At 41.5% G+C, this 18398-nt stretch overlaps 1 protein-coding gene across 1 annotated transcript in view; it reads left to right on the top strand.

Annotated features, from left to right (window-relative positions):
- Positions 1-18398, top strand: part of ATP9B (ATPase phospholipid transporting 9B) — a 171760-nt gene that overhangs the window by 137654 nt on the left and 15708 nt on the right. Inside the window, exons 15-19 of the mRNA XM_086615096.1 lie at positions 1428-1676; positions 12158-12319; positions 13510-13602; positions 14774-14857; positions 15417-15587. Coding sequence (XP_086471222.1) covers positions 1428-1676; positions 12158-12319; positions 13510-13602; positions 14774-14857; positions 15417-15587 — 759 coding nt within the window. The remainder of the gene's footprint in view (positions 1-1427; positions 1677-12157; positions 12320-13509; positions 13603-14773; positions 14858-15416; positions 15588-18398) is intronic.

The raw sequence follows: 18398 nt of genomic DNA, 5'->3' as shown, positions 1-18398 counted from the left end.
TAGCACTGCTGATATGTTTAATGTGCTGACTTAAATGAAAAAAATACAGAAAGAAAGAAAACAAACCCAAGCAACAACAACCAAAACCAGCAAACAAACGAAAAAAAACCACCCAAGAAAACAACAAAAAGCAAAACAAACCCCAATTATTTCAACTAATTATAAACATACTGTGCTTTCTCTTAAAAGATGAGTTCGATCATGTGCTTGAGCATTTCTGAAGGATAACTTAAAATAGTGCTAGTCTGGTGGTTCTGCAGCAGTAATGTGATCTTCGAATACGTGTCAATCTATTGTTTTCCTTGATTATTTTAGTAGACCATTGCATTCTTCTAAGGACAAACAAATTTCAGCCTGCAGCAGATTCACACAAACTGCATTAGTTCACAAATAATATAGAAATTGTGTAGGTTATATATCAAATCAGTAATATTTGTGTTTTAATGACTCCTAATATTTATACTTAATGATATTCGCTTCTGTTCTTTTGCTCCATGCCAACGTGGCGGTCTTTAAAATACAGACATTTAGGTGAAGATGGAAAAGAAAAGGTTTTATTTCAATTTAATGGCATTGGAGTTTCTGCTCTCTCAATGTACACAGGTGGCAAAGGGACAAAAGAAAAAGAACAATAAAACACCACCCTTGCAGTTTTGTTTTGGTGTTTCCGAACTCATCTAATTGGTTGCTGGCTTAAATACTTTTTGAAAAACGATTCGTAGAATGTAAAGGACATTAGAGAACTATCGTGATGGATCACTGAAAAAGGTAAATTTTGCGGTGAGGATTCTGGGTTTTCTGCAGAATCCACTCAGCCTATCCACCCCTTTGACTGGGTGCTTGTTGCCATTTCATGTTTTTCGCTTGCCTGCAGGCTGTGTTACTGAAAGCTTACTGCAAATGCGAGGGGATGAACCCCCAGTTATGTATCAGTCCTGCAGAAAAGTAGATGAGGGTTTTTGTGGATCACAAACTGAGTTAACAGTACGTTGTACAAAATAAGTGAATGAAGGCTGTTCAGGAGGGCCTGTTGTGATAGGACAAGGGGTAATGGTTTTAAAATAGAGGGAGGTAGATTCAGGTTGGATATTAGGAAAAAATTTTTTACCATGAGAGTTGTAGAACACTGGAACAGGTGGCCCAGAGAGGTGGTAGACGCTCCATCCCTGGAGGTGTTCAAGGCCAGGTTGGACGAGGCCCTGAGCAACCTGATCTAGTTGGAGATATCCCTGTTCCTTGCAGGGGGGTTGGACTAGATGACCTTTGAAGGTCCCTTCCAGCCCTAACCATTCTATGATTCTATGATTACTGTCCTTACCATTTATCAACCCTTGTAAAGGGGACAGTCAGATATATATGTATTAGTTTCCATGCCTTGTTTCCATTGTTGAGCATTGGTTCACTCTTCACTGTGTTGAATCTTCAAGGTGCACTCTCAGAACAGTGGAAACAGTACAAGTTCAACACCGTCCAGGAAACCTCAGGTGTCCGCACCCAAAGTCCGCAAGAGCGTCAGCAGTCGGATCCACGAAGCCGTGAAGGCCATCGCGCTGTGCCACAACGTGACCCCGGTGTACGAATCCCGAGCTGGTGTGGCTGGAGAAACAGAATATGCAGAGGTGGATCAGGACTTCAGCGACGAAAACCGAACTTACCAGGCTTCCAGCCCCGACGAGGTTAGTACGCCAGGGTGACAAAACTAATATCTCACAAAGAACGGGATAAGCTACGTTAGAAAGAGCAGAATTGTGAAAGAAGAGTAGGTTTAGGTTGGGGTTTCTTGAAAATTAGCACCCATCTGGTTTTATTTCCTCTACAGAACTGGTGTTTCTTTGTTACATGAAAGTGTTTTCAGTTATTCGACTAAAAGGACTGCGAAGTCAGTGCTTTGGGATCAATACTGCGTCGAGTATTGAGTTTATAGTTATTACACGTGTTCTCAAAACAGCCTGGAGAAGAGAAGGCTCTGGGGTGATCTTACAGCAGCCTTCCAGTACCTAAAGGGGCTACAGGAAAGCTGGAGAGGGACTTTTTACAAGGGTGTGTAGTGACAGGACAAGGGGCAATGGATTTAAACTGAAAGAGGGCAGATTTAGGTTAGATATAAGAAGGAAATTCTTTACATTGAGGGTGGTGAGGTACTGGAACAGGTTGCCCAGAGAAGTTGTGGATGCCCCATCCCTGGCAGTGTTCAAGGCCAGGTTGGAAGAGGCTTTGGGCAACCGGATGTAGTGGAGGATTTCCCTGCCCATGGCAGGGGGGTTGGAACGAGATGATCTTTGAGGTCCCTTCCAACCCAAACCGTTCCGTGATTCTATGATTCTGTGATTAATGCGTGTATGAATCATAGCATCTACATGCAAAAGGGAATAGGAAACTGCTTTGAGTGATGGACAGATAGGTGCATCAGCTGGAGACGCTAGCAGTTAGTGGAATGTGTAGATACTTAACATGAAAAAAACCCTCCAATACTCCTGTAGAAGAGCTTTTGAACTTCAGACCCTAGGCAGCTCCATAATCTTCAGGGTTTAGTTGAAATCGCGTCAAGTGGAGCATAAATGTAAAACTCCATTTCAATAAAAACATGCACTTGACTTCCACTGAAATCCAAACTTTAAACAAATCCCACTGCTTTCAGTGGATTTGAGTTATTGTTCTGAATAATCCTGTTTTGGGACCTAAATTGATTGCCTAAAATTCAATCTAGAAAGATACTAGAAGAGAGGGGCTAAGCTCCAGTTTCGAGATACTGCAAAGTAAGCATAAAAAATAATTGTAGCCCGTTCACTTTATAAAAGCATGTAGGTACTTGATGCAGTAAAATAGAGTTTTTCAAGGTTGGTTTGCCTCTGAGAGTGAGCGGGTTGAGGGGTGTCTTTGTTTTAAAGAAATTCTAGCACAGTATCTGAAGCTGGGATGGACAGGGTAGCTCAGTCCAAGTTTGTCCTACGAAGCGAAGGGACTGTGTATCTGAAAGCCTGTGTATTTTTGTAGCTGTACAAGTTGATCTAATACAGGATAGTTTTTCTTCCCCAAACCTGATGTTGCCACAGCGTAGCCAGTCATTCTTGGTGTACTTTGGTTTACGTGTCTAATATATCACCATACCAACAAAACTTTAGCAAGTCACACTGCAAGCTGTAATTGCTAAATTAACACGTCTGTAACTAGTATTTTTTAGGAATGCAAGAGATGAACTGAGTCTGTCTTCATGTACTACCGAATTTGCAGGCGTTGCATGTGTTTCAGATGCTATAAACATAACTCTTAGTGTCAAAGGATTGTAGAATATAAAGAAGTGGCTGGTTCTCAGTCGTTAAAAAGTGGCAGTCAGAAAATTTTGAAAAACAAACTCTAGGCAGGACTTGAGACCCTGCTTTTTGGCTACAATCGATAATCCATGATAGTGTATGTGGTGTTACATAGTGTGGGTTGATCTGCGTTGTGAGTTGAGAATGCTGGAAGTGCATTTTTTTTTTATGCCAGAGATACTCTGTTAGTGTAGTTGTGTAATGTTCGACTTGTGTTACGCACATGTGTGCAAATATGTTCATTTGCTAAACAGATGAGTGTAATGAGCCTGCAAGGAATTACTAAACCGAAAGAAAGACTGCATAAGCAAGTATCTCTCTTTTACCATGAGAGTTGTAGAACACTGGAACAGGTTGCCCAGAGAGGTGGTGGATGCTCCATCCCTGGAGATGTTCAAGGCCAGGTTGGACGAGGCCCTGAGCAACCTGATCTAGTTGGAGATGTCCCTGTTCCTTGCAGGGGGGTTGGACTAGATGACCTTTGAAGGTCCCTTCCAGCCCTAACCATTCTATGATTCTATGATCTGCCTATGAAGATACGATGGCAGCTATGGATTAAGTCTGCTTTAACAGCCAAAGGTGCTACTAAATCAGGTGAAGAAATGTGCAGTTGGGAGAGACTATGTGAGTTTTTTCTCCCACTTGCTCTTCTCTCCCTTTGGGCTTTTGTATATTCCCTCAGTTGTTTGGAATCTGTGAAAATATTACTGTAAAGAGCAGTTCTCCTCCCACGTTTGCTAAAGGAAACAGCTGTAAGACTTTAGAATGGTGCAAGTGGTGCCCTGGGAAGACAGTAGGGAATTTGACCTTGGAAAGAGGGAAGGAACGTTGATAAAGGGCTAATACAACAGATCTGGGGCTCAGGGTGCAGAGGGAAGTGGAAGAGGAAATCAGCAAGAAGGAAGCTGTTAGTGCTTCAAGGGAGACAAAGCACAGGTATCCTTTTATTAATGATTTTTTTTTTAATTGTCTCGACTCACACATTCAAACTATGTGATAGTGAAATGAAAAACTTACATTTTACAACAGACAGCGTTAGGTTTCCTTTTCGTTTCTCAAAGATAATGCTTGAAACGCTAGTAAAATTATCATATTGAACAAATATGCTTTAATATAATGAGAAATTGGTGCTAAGTGGAGTCTTAGAAAAAAAAATGAAGCTACAAAAAACCATTTAAACAGCATAAAAATTGCAGCATGACAGCAAAAAGCCTAAGAGTTGAAAGACTAGCAGGTCTTTATCATAATTTTTTAAAGAGGTCTATTGATGCAATGTTTGCAAATCACTGGAGCCTAAGGAAAATAATGTAAATGGTTCATTATTTAGCTTATTGAACTTTCCTGCAGTTAGGTTGACGGATGATGCCAATGTTTCCCAATCACCAAAGTACAATTTTAAAAGCATTTTTTATTGAATAAAGTGCTTTGAATATTGCACCCTGGAGCTTTATTTAGGGAAATGGTTCAATTGATGTTTTCTGTTTAACCTCAGCACTGACCTATCACAACATATTTGGTTAATAAGCAACATTATCATTTTATAGACTTAACCAGTTTTATGCATTCCACTTTCTCAACGTTACGGCTCTGTTCTCTTTGCTTTTGTTGATGGATCTGGCTTGATTGCAGTCTTTTGGAAGAAGACATTATTTGCACAGTTGTCTGTTGCATTATATAATATTCCGTGATATCACCGTAGCATCTAATGAGCAGAAAACAATGTGTAAGCATAAACTAGTCTTCCGTGTAGGAAAGTATAAGAAGCAGTTTAGTAACACATTGACCCGTTATACACTTAATGAATTGACTTGAGGAATTAATTTGAAATTCTTCACATCTGTGTGCATTCACACGGAGATCAAATGTAAGCATAACGAAGTATGCACATTTAGAAGTAGGTGCATTCATCATAAAAGATATATTTCCCTATCGTTAGAGTAACCTGCGATCAGCAACTGATTTCGTATTCGTAATGTGACCCCTACTTATGCCAGGCTCTTTGTTTCTTATGATAAGTGATCAATATTTCATTTTCTCTGGAAGAGTGGAAAGTTTCATTTGTCTGTCACTTGTCCTCTACAGCCGTAGCATGGCAAACAACAAAACATTCCCTGAGAACTCCCTGAAAAAAATGAAAAGGCCTCCTGCTTGACCATCATAGGTGTGGGTTCAGCTCGTCTGGAGCAAGCCAGCTACCTTAATGTGATGAACAATCATAAAGGGCCATCAGCTAAGTAGGAAAAGCAGCGGGGTTCAGAGGTCACGGACCCAAGCAATGCAGGGGCATGCCATGAACAGGAGCCTTGAAGACCTTTGCTCCCCTTGGTTAGAGAAGATCGATCAGTCACGATTTTTAATGACCGCTTACTCTCATAAACCAACTATTTATTGGTTATGCTTTGTTCTGCACTGTTCTATTAGCGAGGATTTCTAATTCCAGGATTTTGAGTATTTAAATACTGCCTTAAAGTGTGGTCAGTTATTTAATTCCAACCTTGCTGTCCAGAGACAACAGAGTTGCTAAAATTAATTACAAGGATACAAAGCCAATCATTTAAATACAGACAGGGAAATGATATGCCCTTAGCGAAGCAGCTTTTGTGTTTACAAAAGTGAAGCTATAATGTATGAGACGTGTTGTATTGTTTAATTCATTTTATTGTGTGTGCTTATTGAAGCAAGACTAATTGTGTTGTTTTGTCAATGTATTGTGAAAAGCAAATCACTCAGTAGCATAAAACCATCACTTTCATGACCTTTGAGACCCACAAAGAATAACTACTCTATAGCTTGTCTTGAATATCGATCAGCAGTTTTTTCACATGATCAAGCTGTATTTTGAAGTTAATAATTTTATTTTAATTATGAAGTTTCTCGATGAAAAGCGAGGGGACTGCAAACGTTAGTTATCAAATCATTGTTTGGAAAAATAAACGAGCCGGTGCTGATTGGAAACATATTCAAGTTGTTGTTGGACAATCCAAATAGAAACTGTTGGGAAAGCTCAGGCAGTGGGAAAAAGAAATCTTACTGCTTCTTCCCTGTTTCCAAAACAAAAGCCTTGACTTCAAGATATCACATATACAACCCCTGTGGACCTTACATGGCAACCTGCTTTTGAAAGCAGACTTTATTGTCCGAAGTGAAGATGCTCTTTAAGTTCCCTGAAATAAGTGAAGGTTGGTTACACGAGAATTCTTCTAAGCAGCAAAACTAGCTTACAAAATTTCCATCCCTACTCCTTCTTTCTCACCCTTCATATTGCTCCCTCATGCATGCCAAAACCTTCAAAGCTTTTATTGATACGGGTCATTTTTCAGTTTAAACATCCAGATTCATGGCATGGCTCTAGAAGAGCTATCAGCACAGCTGTGGGGAAACTCCCAAACTGCTGGATGGGGTGGAGAAGAGCTCCAGCTCGCCAGCCACGAGGCAGTGGATGGTTTTCTTAAAACAACGTTAGCTCAAAAGGGAGTATTGTATGTTGAAAGGGACATTAGTTGGTCATAAACTGGTTTGAGCAACACTTTGGAAATATTGAGCAGTTAGATATTTCTGCTAAGGACCAGCAATGGCAGACTGGCCTGGAAAAAAAAAGGGAAAGCCACAAAGCCAGGAGCTGGGCACAACAGCTGGGCTGCTGGCCGCAGCGATGAGGTGTACAGCCCCGTAAGATCCAATGGTTGAAACCATCCATGCTGATGGTTTCAGTCGAAATAGGGTTTTGAATATTTTTTTTCATGGAAATACATTGCTGCGCTGCCTTGGTTGTTAAAAGGTTCTGTTTGAGTAAGTAAGTATCCACGCTCTGTTTCAATTTACTCAAGCTAAGAGTGAGGTGGGCTGTTGGTTGGTTGGTTTTGTGGGGGTTTTTCACTTCTGCTTTCCCTCTCAAAATATTTTATTATGAAAGAGAAAACTAGTGGATTAGGTTCCTAAAACCAGCTAAGTTCCAAACAGCCCAGAATTCAAAGGGAGCGGTAGTAGTATGATGGTTTGTAAGTTCCAGTCCTGATTGATGTTGTATCAAAGGCAAGCAAGAACAGCTTTAGGGCATTATTTTGGTCTTCTGCCAAGCAGTAACAGCCTTTTAGGACTGATCCAGTAACTGAAGGTCTTCAGGATTCAGCAGAGTCCTTCAAATACTGCCCTTTGTGGATTTATAAACTTGGGACTGTGTCCCAAAGGCAAGGTGAGTTTCATTTTTTTGAAGTGATTGTATCAGGTTTTCTTTAACTGGGACTCCTTCATGCCATCATGCCACCAAGATGAGGAGTAACTAGAGATAGTTACATTTTCCAAAGAGCAAAGGGACTCAGTGTTGCGGTTCCTCAAACTGAAAATCAGTAAGACAGCTGAGTGATAAGTGGTGTTGGTCCTGTTGGTCCAACGAAGCTGAAGATGTTAATTTGAGAGGGAATGAGAGTGCCCTTCCTTGTGTGAATTATTCACACTCACAGGGAAAGGTCAGGAGAATTCAGAGATGGGCTTTGAGTTGGACTGAGGAACAGTCCTGATTGAATGGTCTAAACCACTCCAGAGAGAAGCAGACCCCTGTTGTTTGGTAGAGCAGGGAGGTACTTAACTCCTTCATCCTCAGAGTTGAAAGAAAACAAAGATATGGCTGTTCTCTTAAATGCTTTCTATGGACAATCTAGAAACGATTGTCTACGGACAATCTGTTTCATCTTGCATGTCAGCCTTAATTTTGACTATCGATTCGGGCGCTTAGATATTTGTGGCATTTTCTGCCACATAACTGTTTTCATTGGGATTATTAAATTGGAATCATAGGCTAGTAGAACTTACTGTAGAAGATACTTTTTCCCTTGAAATAAAAAAAAAGTTGGCAGCTGAGTTGGAGAAAAAAAAAAAATTTAGAATGTAATTGGTTTACGATCACATTAAATCTATCAGGGTTTTTGTGGCTATGTGTTTACATGTTTTCTGAAGGTTTTTTAAAATTGTTGGTTAGTATTTATTTTAGGTTAAAATCAGTCTAGGGTTCTAATTAAATAGGCAGTTCTGAATCCACAACAGGAATAGTGGCTTTGGGGTTTTTTCTCTGCTGGATATGGGGTTTAGGAACGAAGAACTCTTCATTTTCCTGACTGTAGTGGGCTCAGGTTTTGTGACTGATAAAACAGGTAACGGCATCATCGTCACTGAACAGCCTTGTGTACTTTATGGAACTTTCTAGAAGATATTTATAAGCTGCTTGTTTTGGCTCATCTCTTTAGAGCTAAGAAGAGTTTGATAGCTGGGGCTGTGAACTGTGGAAGCTCTGAGGGTTGGGTGGCCTCTAGTGGAGAAGAGACCACTGAGAGAGGCAACCAGAGCTCAACAGAGGGTGTGTTGTACGTAGAAACATCTGAAAGATTTGGGGTGAGAAACACGAAAGTTAAAGAGGTGTTTCTCAGTAGCTTTTGTCAGATCTGTTGCATTTCCATTGCAAGGATTTGCTACCTTCAATCCTGATTTGGAAGTTTGCTGGTTTGACCTTGTCCTGCAAGAGGTGGATAAGTGTCTTCACCTTTTGGATTGCTACTGAGGAGGAAGACAACTAGCAAGTTGGAAACCACAGAAGCTCCCTTTGACTCCACCTACATTACCTGTCCTGGGACCACGACGTGGTCAGTGGGTTCAGGTGGACACCTGTGTCTCCCAGGCAGTCGGTTCCCAGAGAAGGGAAGCTTGATGATAAGCCAGACAAGAGCCACAAATATTCAAAAAAGTCCCTAACCTGGCTTCAGGAGACTGGACACATTCCATCTGTGCATGTTAGGAAATCAACGGTCATCGACAAATAAATACTAGAATGGAATTTTTTCTAAAGCAGAATGGCAGCATCACCAGTGGAGACTTTTGTGCTTGTCTCGCCTTCCATTTCTTTTTCTGATTCCATCCGATACGTGAAGCTCTGTAGAAGCCACAGCTGCTGCGTTCCCCTGGCGTTCTAGGGGTCCTCGAGGTGCGCACTCCAGATTGCAAGACCATTTTCATGTAGAGTTTCAGAAATGTGTTGAAGAGAAGAGAACGTGCTTGCGGAGGGGAAACCTGAAGAAGAGAGACTGACCTAAAGAATCCTTTTTCTGAGCTGTATATAGCCAGCCATTCGGTATATATTTATTTGTTAAGATTTATAATTCAGACTTTCATGCCATTTGTGAAATATTTTTTTTTTCATTATTTATTTTAAATTTCTGTATTCTAAAAGCTTCAGCTGTTTAAGGGTAAGGTCTGGCCATATTGTTCTGGCTCTGGCTGCTCTGATTCATTCTGAAGGATGAATCCCAGGCACAAATACAGACTGGGTGGTGAATGGATCGAGAGCAGCCCTGAGGAGAAGGACTTGGGAGTACTGGTGGACGAGAAGCTCAATATGAGCCGGCAATGTGCTCTTGTGGCCTAGAAGGCCAACCACGTCCTGGGCTGCATCAAGAGGAGTGTGGCCAGCAGGTCGAGAGAGGTGATTCTCTCCCTCTACTCTGCCCTCGTGAGACCTCACCTGGAGTACTGCGTCCAGTTCTGGAGCCCCCAACATAAGAAGGACATGGACCAGTTGGAGAGAGTCCAGAGGAGGGCCACGAAGATGATAAGAGGGCTGGAGCACCTTTCCTATGAGGACAGGCTGAAAGAGTTGGGGCTGTTCAGCCTGGAGAAGAGGAGGCTCCGGGGTGACCTTATAGCGGTCTTCCAGTACCTCAAGGGGGCCTACAAGAAAGATGGGGAGAGGCTGTTCAGGAGGGCCAGTTGTGATAGGACAAGGGGTAATGGTTTTAAAATAGAGGGAGGTAGATTCAGGTTGGATATTAGGAAAAAATTTTTTACCATGAGAGCTGTAGAACACTGGAACAGGTTGCCCAGAGAGGTGGTGGATGCTCCATCCCTGGAGACGTTCAAGGCCAGGTTGGACGAGGCCCTGAGCAACCTGATCTAGTTGGAGATGTCCCTGTTCCTTGCAGGGGGGTTGGACTAGATGACCTTTGAAGGTCCCTTCCAGCCCTAACCATTCTATGATTCTATGAGTCAAACTTACTGTCCTGCTCTCAAGCTTGTTCGGTTGCCTTTTGGGCATCAGTTTGACTCTTGGGCCTCATTAACTATTTCTGCTGTGGTATTTGCACTGCTCGATTCAAAAGAAGAAAAAAAAAAAAAAGGCAGTTTTGTGTAGGCCAGGTACAAGAATCCAGGACTGTGCTGCAAAATGCTAATTCCAGTGGTAGGTGAAGCCAAGCATAAAGGAAATAATAAACGGATGTGAGTCACCAAATGTAGAGCACTGGAGCCCTCGCTGCAAAGGGACACAAGGGAGATGATGGGGTGTTAGCAGGAAGATGCAATTTACGGGTCGGAATGTAATGGTAACCTTTCACTGGGAAAATTGAAAATTAACCTCGCGAGTGTTGGATCCTTTACAGCTCGTGTGGTACTTTTAGTGAAGAAGAAAAATCTCTGAAAAGACTTCCTGTGATTTTTGAGATTTTTAAAGTGGTGCTTTTCAAAGGGTGTTCTTTTCTCTAGCTGCATCTCGTTGTGTTTTCAGTCGGTGATGCCTAAACAGATGGCACCACTCAGGTTTCTTAGGGGTTCACACAATTTTTTTCTTTCCAATTTTAAATTTTCATAGAAGCTACAGTGATTTACTTGCTTTGGGTCAAGTTCTTAGTGAGCATTAGTCATCATGTCTGTTGAAGTTACCTGGGGATTTTACTCCTTGCATGTCTTTTATCAGACTGATTTTTATTTTTTTTCATCTTACCTGACATTAACGCCAGAGGCAGCTTCCATAAAAATCATGTGAACTTCATTATAGTTACCTTTCCAGTAATTTAAAAATCTGGTTTCTAATAATGATTAGCATTTGGAAAAATAAAAATAGAATTGAGGAGGAGAATTTTTTTTGTTTGTTTAATCAGAAACTTCCCATTCAGGTATGGAATAGGGCTTGTATATAAACTAACAGCAAAGCAGTGTTCCTAAAGTATTAATTTTTTGAAGGAAAAATCACGGCGGTGGTGACGAAAAATATCTAGTGCCTTATTTTAAAGCATAACAGAAGAAAGTAGAAGGTAGGTATCACGGGCATTAAAGCAGCAAAATTTCAACAAAAAAAGTGAATCTCTAATGTGTGCATTTAAGCTGCCATGTAGTTGTGGCTAATAGTGATCATTGCGTAACGCAGCGTTTCTGGGTGTGTAAAAGGGACTTTCACAAGCATATTTGTGGGGTGCACAGCTGTTTTCTTGGTTTCCATCTCATTTGATATGGTAAGAAGTCAATTATATTATTGCTGAAACAAAGTAATAAAACGATGCAAGTGAACAAAGTAAGCTAAAAGTAAGATCCTCTGCTTATCTATTTACTACCTGTTGCAGCATCTCAAGTTGCGTGTAATTGTAGATCTAATAAAATGTTTTGGATGGAAATAACTCCCAAAATCTTTTACTTACATAGTGGTGTCATTGGTACAGAAATTGTATTCTGGTTTTGCATAATTTCTACTGATCATGTAAGTGTCATTGAATATATATGTTTGTTTTATTGGAACTATTTGTTTCTGAACGATGTATTCTGAATACTTCAATTGCAGGAATAAGTTAAATTGAGTTTTTATATTCTTTGTAAGAATTTTTGTAAGCTTTCTGAAGGAAAATACTCATTTGATGTATTAAGATTTTGTACCCAGTCTACTGCTATTCACAGTCTTTTTTTCCTAGATTCTTGGAAGAGTTTAGACTTCTACCCTAGCAACAGTTGTTTGGCTTTAGCCTAATTTATATAGCAGAATAATAGACCTTTCACATTTAAACATGTCTCCTTTTCCCTTTTTTTCCTTTCTATAGGTGGCTTTGGTGCAGTGGACAGAGAGTGTTGGTCTCACTCTGGTTAACAGGGATTTGACCTCGATGCAGCTGAAGACTCCTGGTGGACACATTCTGACCTACTACATTCTGCAGATCTTTCCCTTCACTTCTGAGAGCAAGCGCATGGGGATCATCGTTAGGGTAATTTTGGGGGTGTTCTGGGCGGTGGTTTTTATTTCTCAGAAAATGTTTTTAGTGATTGTTGTTTTTTATAAAATGTAACAGAAAATTGATCCTTTGGGGAATGTGTTTCACAAGGTTTTCAAATGGAAGGGGGCCCACAAGAACGCTGGAGAGGGACTTCTGACACAGGCATGTAGTGACAGGACAAGGGGTGATGGCTTTAAACTGGAAGAGATGAGATTTAGATTAGATCTGAGGAAGAAATGTTTTACACTGAGGGTGGTGAGGCACTGGAACAGGTTTGCCCAGAGAAGCTGTGGCTGCCCCATCCCTGGCAGTGTTCAAGGCCAGGTTGGATGAGGCTTTGGGCACCCTGGTGCAGTGGAGGGTGTCCCTGCCCATGGCAGGGGGGTTGGAACTAGATGATCTTTGAGGTCCCTTCCAACCCAAACCATTCTATGATTTGAAAGTATGCCTTTAACACGGGTGCACATGAAATAGTAGGCAAGCAATTGTAGAAAAATCAGACTAACCCGATGTTGCAGAGAGCTTTGTGAAGGACAAACTCTTCTCTTACATGGGAACATGTTAATTTCACTACTTCCCACTTAGCCTCCGGCCCTGCAAGTTGCCTGTAAGCCTTTGTTTTTAATTTTCCATTTGTTTCTTTCATACAAGATATGTTGCTTCTTCAAGGGATAAATTAATTACTGAACTTTCTTACAGTAGTAGCTCGTGTCTTTCCACTGGTGCTGCTGCTTTTCCAGAGGCAGCACTGATGTCCGAGCTGGTGGGCATACCCAGCACAACCCACTGGGTCTAACACTGAGGAGATACATGCTTAGTTGTCTCCTGGATGCCCAGTTGGGAGCATGATAATGATCATTAAAACCTCAGATGAAGGGAAGCCACACCACCATGCTAACAGGAAGGTTTAAACCTCTGCAAATGTCAAGCCATCCATGCTACATACTTCTACCTTCTCCCTACTCAGACCTGTTGTGGATTAGATAGCACATGCCACCAAAAAACCAAAATAGTAGTTAGAGGGGGCGTGATAGTACCTCTTGGCAAGGTACTTCATCTTCTCTAAATGATAACCCATTGACTACTTCAAAAGACAATGAGGTTATTGGTAGCTAATTGTTTTGACTGTATAAACAGAATTTTTTTTTTTTTTCCCCTTTGTTTCTTTTGTAAAATTTTAGGATGAATCTTCAGGAGAAATTACATTTTACATGAAGGGTGCGGATGTTGCAATGTCCGCTATTGTGCAGTACAATGATTGGTTAGAAGAAGAGGTAAGAAAAAAAAAAATCAGAAATTATAAAAATTAAAGTTTTGTAAAAGCTACAAATTTAAAATCAAAATATTAGATATTATTGGCATAGGTTTAAAGGAGAACCTGAGCCAATGCAGTAATGGGTTTTGAAGTTCAGTTATGTATCTCCTGAATGGGTTTTAAGGGATTAGAATTATTTCCAATTCTTGAATAACTCACAGGAAAAGCAAAGCTGGTAGTCATCGCAGAACACATTCCTACTTAAAACAAGGAAATTTGTTTTTCATTGACTGACCTTTCACATAAAACCTAATTACTTCTGAGAAGTATTCTGCTATTAACCTATTTATCCCGAAATGCCCTTGTTTTATCAAATTCTACAGTGAAGTATGATTATGAATTACAAAGTTTAATAAGGGTTGCAGCTGCATTGCAATAGGTTTTTTTGCCACATTTATTAATATAAAATAGCTAGTGACTAAATTTCAAAACTGATTAATATTTTTCACTGCGTGGCTCTAGTGGGTACCAGCAATCATCGTATTTTGACCCTACATACAGACAATATGTTAATACAATGATTACACCATGTATGTTCATAATGGTATTGGCAATATGAATCAATATCTGCTGCAGGGTAGTTTGATTTATTTGGGGACATGAATAAATTAAACTCCCTCAAGACCTAGCAAAATGTCATAAAAATTACTTTTGGCGATAATGATGCACGATTAATTGTAAAATACTTGTTTAATTTATTTAGCTTTATGAGGTCAAATCAATAAGTGTTTTGCACTGGACAGCCTTGTTTTTCATTAAGACATGCTATTCCATGGCTGTTTTTAATGCGTAGATATTTTCTGATAAGAGGTACGTTGAGTGGAAAAGAAAATTTAGCTCTGTTATGTGCCCCAGAAATAGTTTTAATTTATTGTAAAGCTTCAACCTTAAAAGAGATTTTCTTTAAGCTAGGAGAGGAAATCTAATTGGCTTACCGATAGCATACCACTTCATTTGGGGGGCTTGAAGTATAATTGCTTTTTATTCTGTTTGTGGTTTCTCCAAAATAATCTAAGAGTCTAAAGAAACACCAGAAGTTATGGTACAGATATCCCCTGTTAGCATATGGTGTAAAATGTGCACATGTGGTTGAATATTTGCATAACTCTTCTGTGCTTTCACCCATTTAGTGTGGTAACATGGCCCGAGAAGGACTGCGTACGCTGGTCGTTGCCAAAAAATCTTTGACTGAAGAACAGTATCAAGATTTTGAGGTATGAAGGGACAGAGTGATCTTGTGCTTTACCACGGTCAGTTACTTCCAGGGGAACGTCCCTGTTTTCTGTTCTATTAAGGCGGCAAAAAAGATGGTTCATATTTAGAATATTGGTAGTTGAGGAATGGCACACAACCTGTGAGAGATTTTGTCATTCGTTACTCGTTGGTCTGCAGTCATACATACTGATTTTGCTTTGTTATGTGACTGGGCAGTGTTTTCCCAGAAGCTAGCGTAATGTTAATTCTGTAGCTTCAGCATGACCTAAAAAAAAAACCAACCTACTTGTTCTCAAAGATAAGGGCAGTTCCTGCTTTGATGCTGCGATGCTTCATTCTTCATGGTTCTTCAGAAGGCATTCTTTTGAGGTGATGTGTCAGAAGAAGCATCTGTAACGTTGGGTGTAAAGTAAAACACACACTTTTAATCTTGTTCTTCATTGAAGATACTTAAAGACAAACATTTAACCTAAGGAATCCGTATTGTAACTGCTTGGTTGCTGAATGTACACTTTGAGTCACAGCAAACTCTAAGGGGTCTTGTCTTTGTGCAAACAGAGTCGGTACAACCAAGCAAAGTTGAGCATACATGACAGAAACCTCAAGGTTGCTGCTGTTGTAGAGAGTTTGGAGCGAGAAATGGAATTGCTCTGTCTCACTGGAGTGGAAGATCAGCTGCAAGCAGATGTTAGACCAACTCTAGAGATGCTGAGAAATGCTGGAATAAAGGTACTGACCGCATACTGCTGACATAACAGGTTATCATTTATTCACTTTTTTTGACAAGACATGAATTGTATTTGTCTGTATTCAGGTTCACTCAAAGTAAGAAACGTTCCAAGTCCTAAGCACGTTCTGGGCACGAGCTGGCAGAAACAAACAAGACGTTGTGTGCAAAGTTCTCTTGTCCACCACAGGTTTCATTGATCTTAAGCTTCTTTCTGTAGAAAAAACTGCCAATGGATAGATGGATGCCACTCCCAGTCATTTCTCCCCTGTCTGAGCAGCCAGCTGTCCTAGGGTACAGCTAGGGGAGGTTATTTTGCTTTGCAGCAAACATGAGAAATCTCCCTTTATGTGAGAGTGGAGAGGGAATGCCTTGGGACAAATGATGAGCCAGTTGGGAATTTATGGGTTAGAATTAGTCATAAGAGCAATGTGGACAACATTATGGTGAGCGTCCGCTGTAGACTGCCTGGTCAAGAGTAGTAGAAGAGACCTTCTTCAATCAACTGGAAGAAGCCTCACGTTTGCACTTGCTGGTCCTTGTGCTGGACTTTAACTACCCTAGTATCTCCTGGAAGGGCAACAAAGGAGGGCACAAGCAAACCAGGAGAATTTTGGAGTGCAGTGACAATAATTTTCTGATGGAGGCGATTGAGTAGTCAGCAAAGAGAGATGCTCTACTATGCCTCGTACTAACAATCAAGGAGGGATGTGAAAGTTGGTTGAGGGGACTGCCTTGGCCACCCACAGCAGTTATGAGAAGGTGAAGTTCAGTAGGCTCAAGGAGGTCTTATTAATATCTCTAAATACCTGAAGGGAGAGTGCAAAGAGGACAGAGCCCTGTTTTCAGTGGTGCACAGTGAAGGCACAAGAGGCAATGGATGCAAGCTGAAACAAAGGAAGTTCCACTGGAATAGAAGAAGGAAGTTTTTACTGTGATTGCGTTCTGTCGTGGTTCCCTCACTCCTCCCCCTACTCAGTGGGATTGCAAGGAGACACTACAACCAAGGGTTTGTGGGCAGAGACAAGGTCAAGGGGAATCACTCACCCATTACAGTCACAGGCAAAACAGACTGGACTTGGGGGAAAAAAATAAGTTTAATTTGTCACCAATCAAATCAGAGTAGGATAATGAGAAATAACTCCAAATCTTAAAACCACTTTCCCCTACCCCTTCCTTCTTCCCAGGCTCAACTTTGCTCCTGGTTTCTCTACCTCCTCCCCCTGAGCAGCACAGGGGGGCACGGAATGGAGGTTGCGGTCGGTTCGTCACACGTTGTTTCTGCTGTTCCTTGCTCCTCAGCGGGAGAGGGCTTCTCACTGTCTTCCCTTCCTCCTGTCCCTCCCACAGGAGACAGTCTTCCACAAACTTCTCCAATGTGAGTCCTTTCCATGAGCTGCAGCTCTTCACGAACTGCTTCAGCATGAGTTCCTCCTGCGGGGTGCAGTCCTTCGGGAACAGACTGCTGGAGTGCGGTCTTCCCAAGGAGTCACAGCTGCCTTTGGGTGCAGCCACCTGCTCTGGTGTGGGGTCCTCCCTGGGCTCAAGGTGGATCTCTGCTCCACCGTGGACCTCCATGGGCTGCAGAGGGACAGCCTGCCTCACCATGGTCTTCACCACGGGCTGCACGGAAATTTCTGCTCCAGTGCCTGGCCCCTGGCCACCTCCTTCCCTTCCTTCTTCACTGACCTTGGTGTCTGAAGGGTTTTTTCTCTCACATCTCACTCCTCTACCTGCTGCAGGTTCCACAGCAGTTTTTTTTCCTTTCTTAAATATATTATCACAAAGGCGCTGCCACCGTCACTGATCAACTTGACCTTGACCAGGGGCAGGTCCAGCTTGGAGCCGGGGAAGCTTCTAGCAGCTTTTCACAGGAACCACTCCTGTAGCCTCTCCCCCACTACCAAACCCCTGCCACCCAAACCCAGTACATGTTGGAGCACATCTCCCAGAGAGCTCGTGGAGTCTCTGTCCTTGGGGATGTTCAAACTGTAGCCTGCTGCAGTTGGTCCTGCTTTGAGCAGAAGAGTTGGACTAGATGACCTTCAGAAGCCCCTTCCCATGTCTTCTATTTTGTTATCCTGCTTTTAATTAATCCCTGTCCCCCAGGGGCTTTCAGGTGAAGTAGCTGGTAATGCAGTAATGCACAATTAGAAAAATATGCGGATGGATTAAAGCCTTGCAATTACATCACATTTCTTTTTAGTACAGTGTGACTGGTGCAAAGTACTCATTTGCTCTTGATATTTCTTCTAGATGTGGTCACTTCTGACTGGTAGGTATATCCTGCTAAAAATAGAGAACAGTGTGACAATTTTTAGGTTGTTGGGGTTTTTTTTAATGATTGATTCTCGTATTTCAGAGCATTAAAACTGTTCTGGCTTTCATTACGACCAACATTATAGACTGGGAACACAATAGTAGCTGCAGATAAGTCATAAAATTATGGATTACTCTCTGATGAGAAAGCGTGAGTCTTTTTTCTGTTCATTGACCCACATGGACTCTAATGACAAGGGTTTTGCCTGAGATGTGCAGGAAAAGAGGGAGTGAGAGGCTTACAGCTTAATAAAAGTGCAACTGTTGACTTGGTAACTCTCCAGTAATAACTCCTGCAGCTGAAGTCATTCTTCCTGTGTGATCTGTCCTGTTTGGGCTAGGGCTGATGGCATTTCATCCAGATGTCCTTCAACTTTCTCGGTGTTAGGGGGCTGAGGGAGAGCGAGCTGTCTCACAGATGGGTCCTCAACTTTATTCCTTAAACTTGAATGCCTTCATCCCAGTTCTGCATGGTCTCTTTGGATCTCTTTGGG

This window comes from Tauraco erythrolophus, chromosome 7 (assembly GCF_009769465.1).
Source record: "Tauraco erythrolophus isolate bTauEry1 chromosome 7, bTauEry1.pri, whole genome shotgun sequence".
NCBI classification, from domain to species: domain Eukaryota; kingdom Metazoa; phylum Chordata; class Aves; order Musophagiformes; family Musophagidae; genus Tauraco; species Tauraco erythrolophus.
Note: the sequence above shows the minus strand (reverse complement) of the source record. Positions and strands in the feature narration are given on the sequence as shown.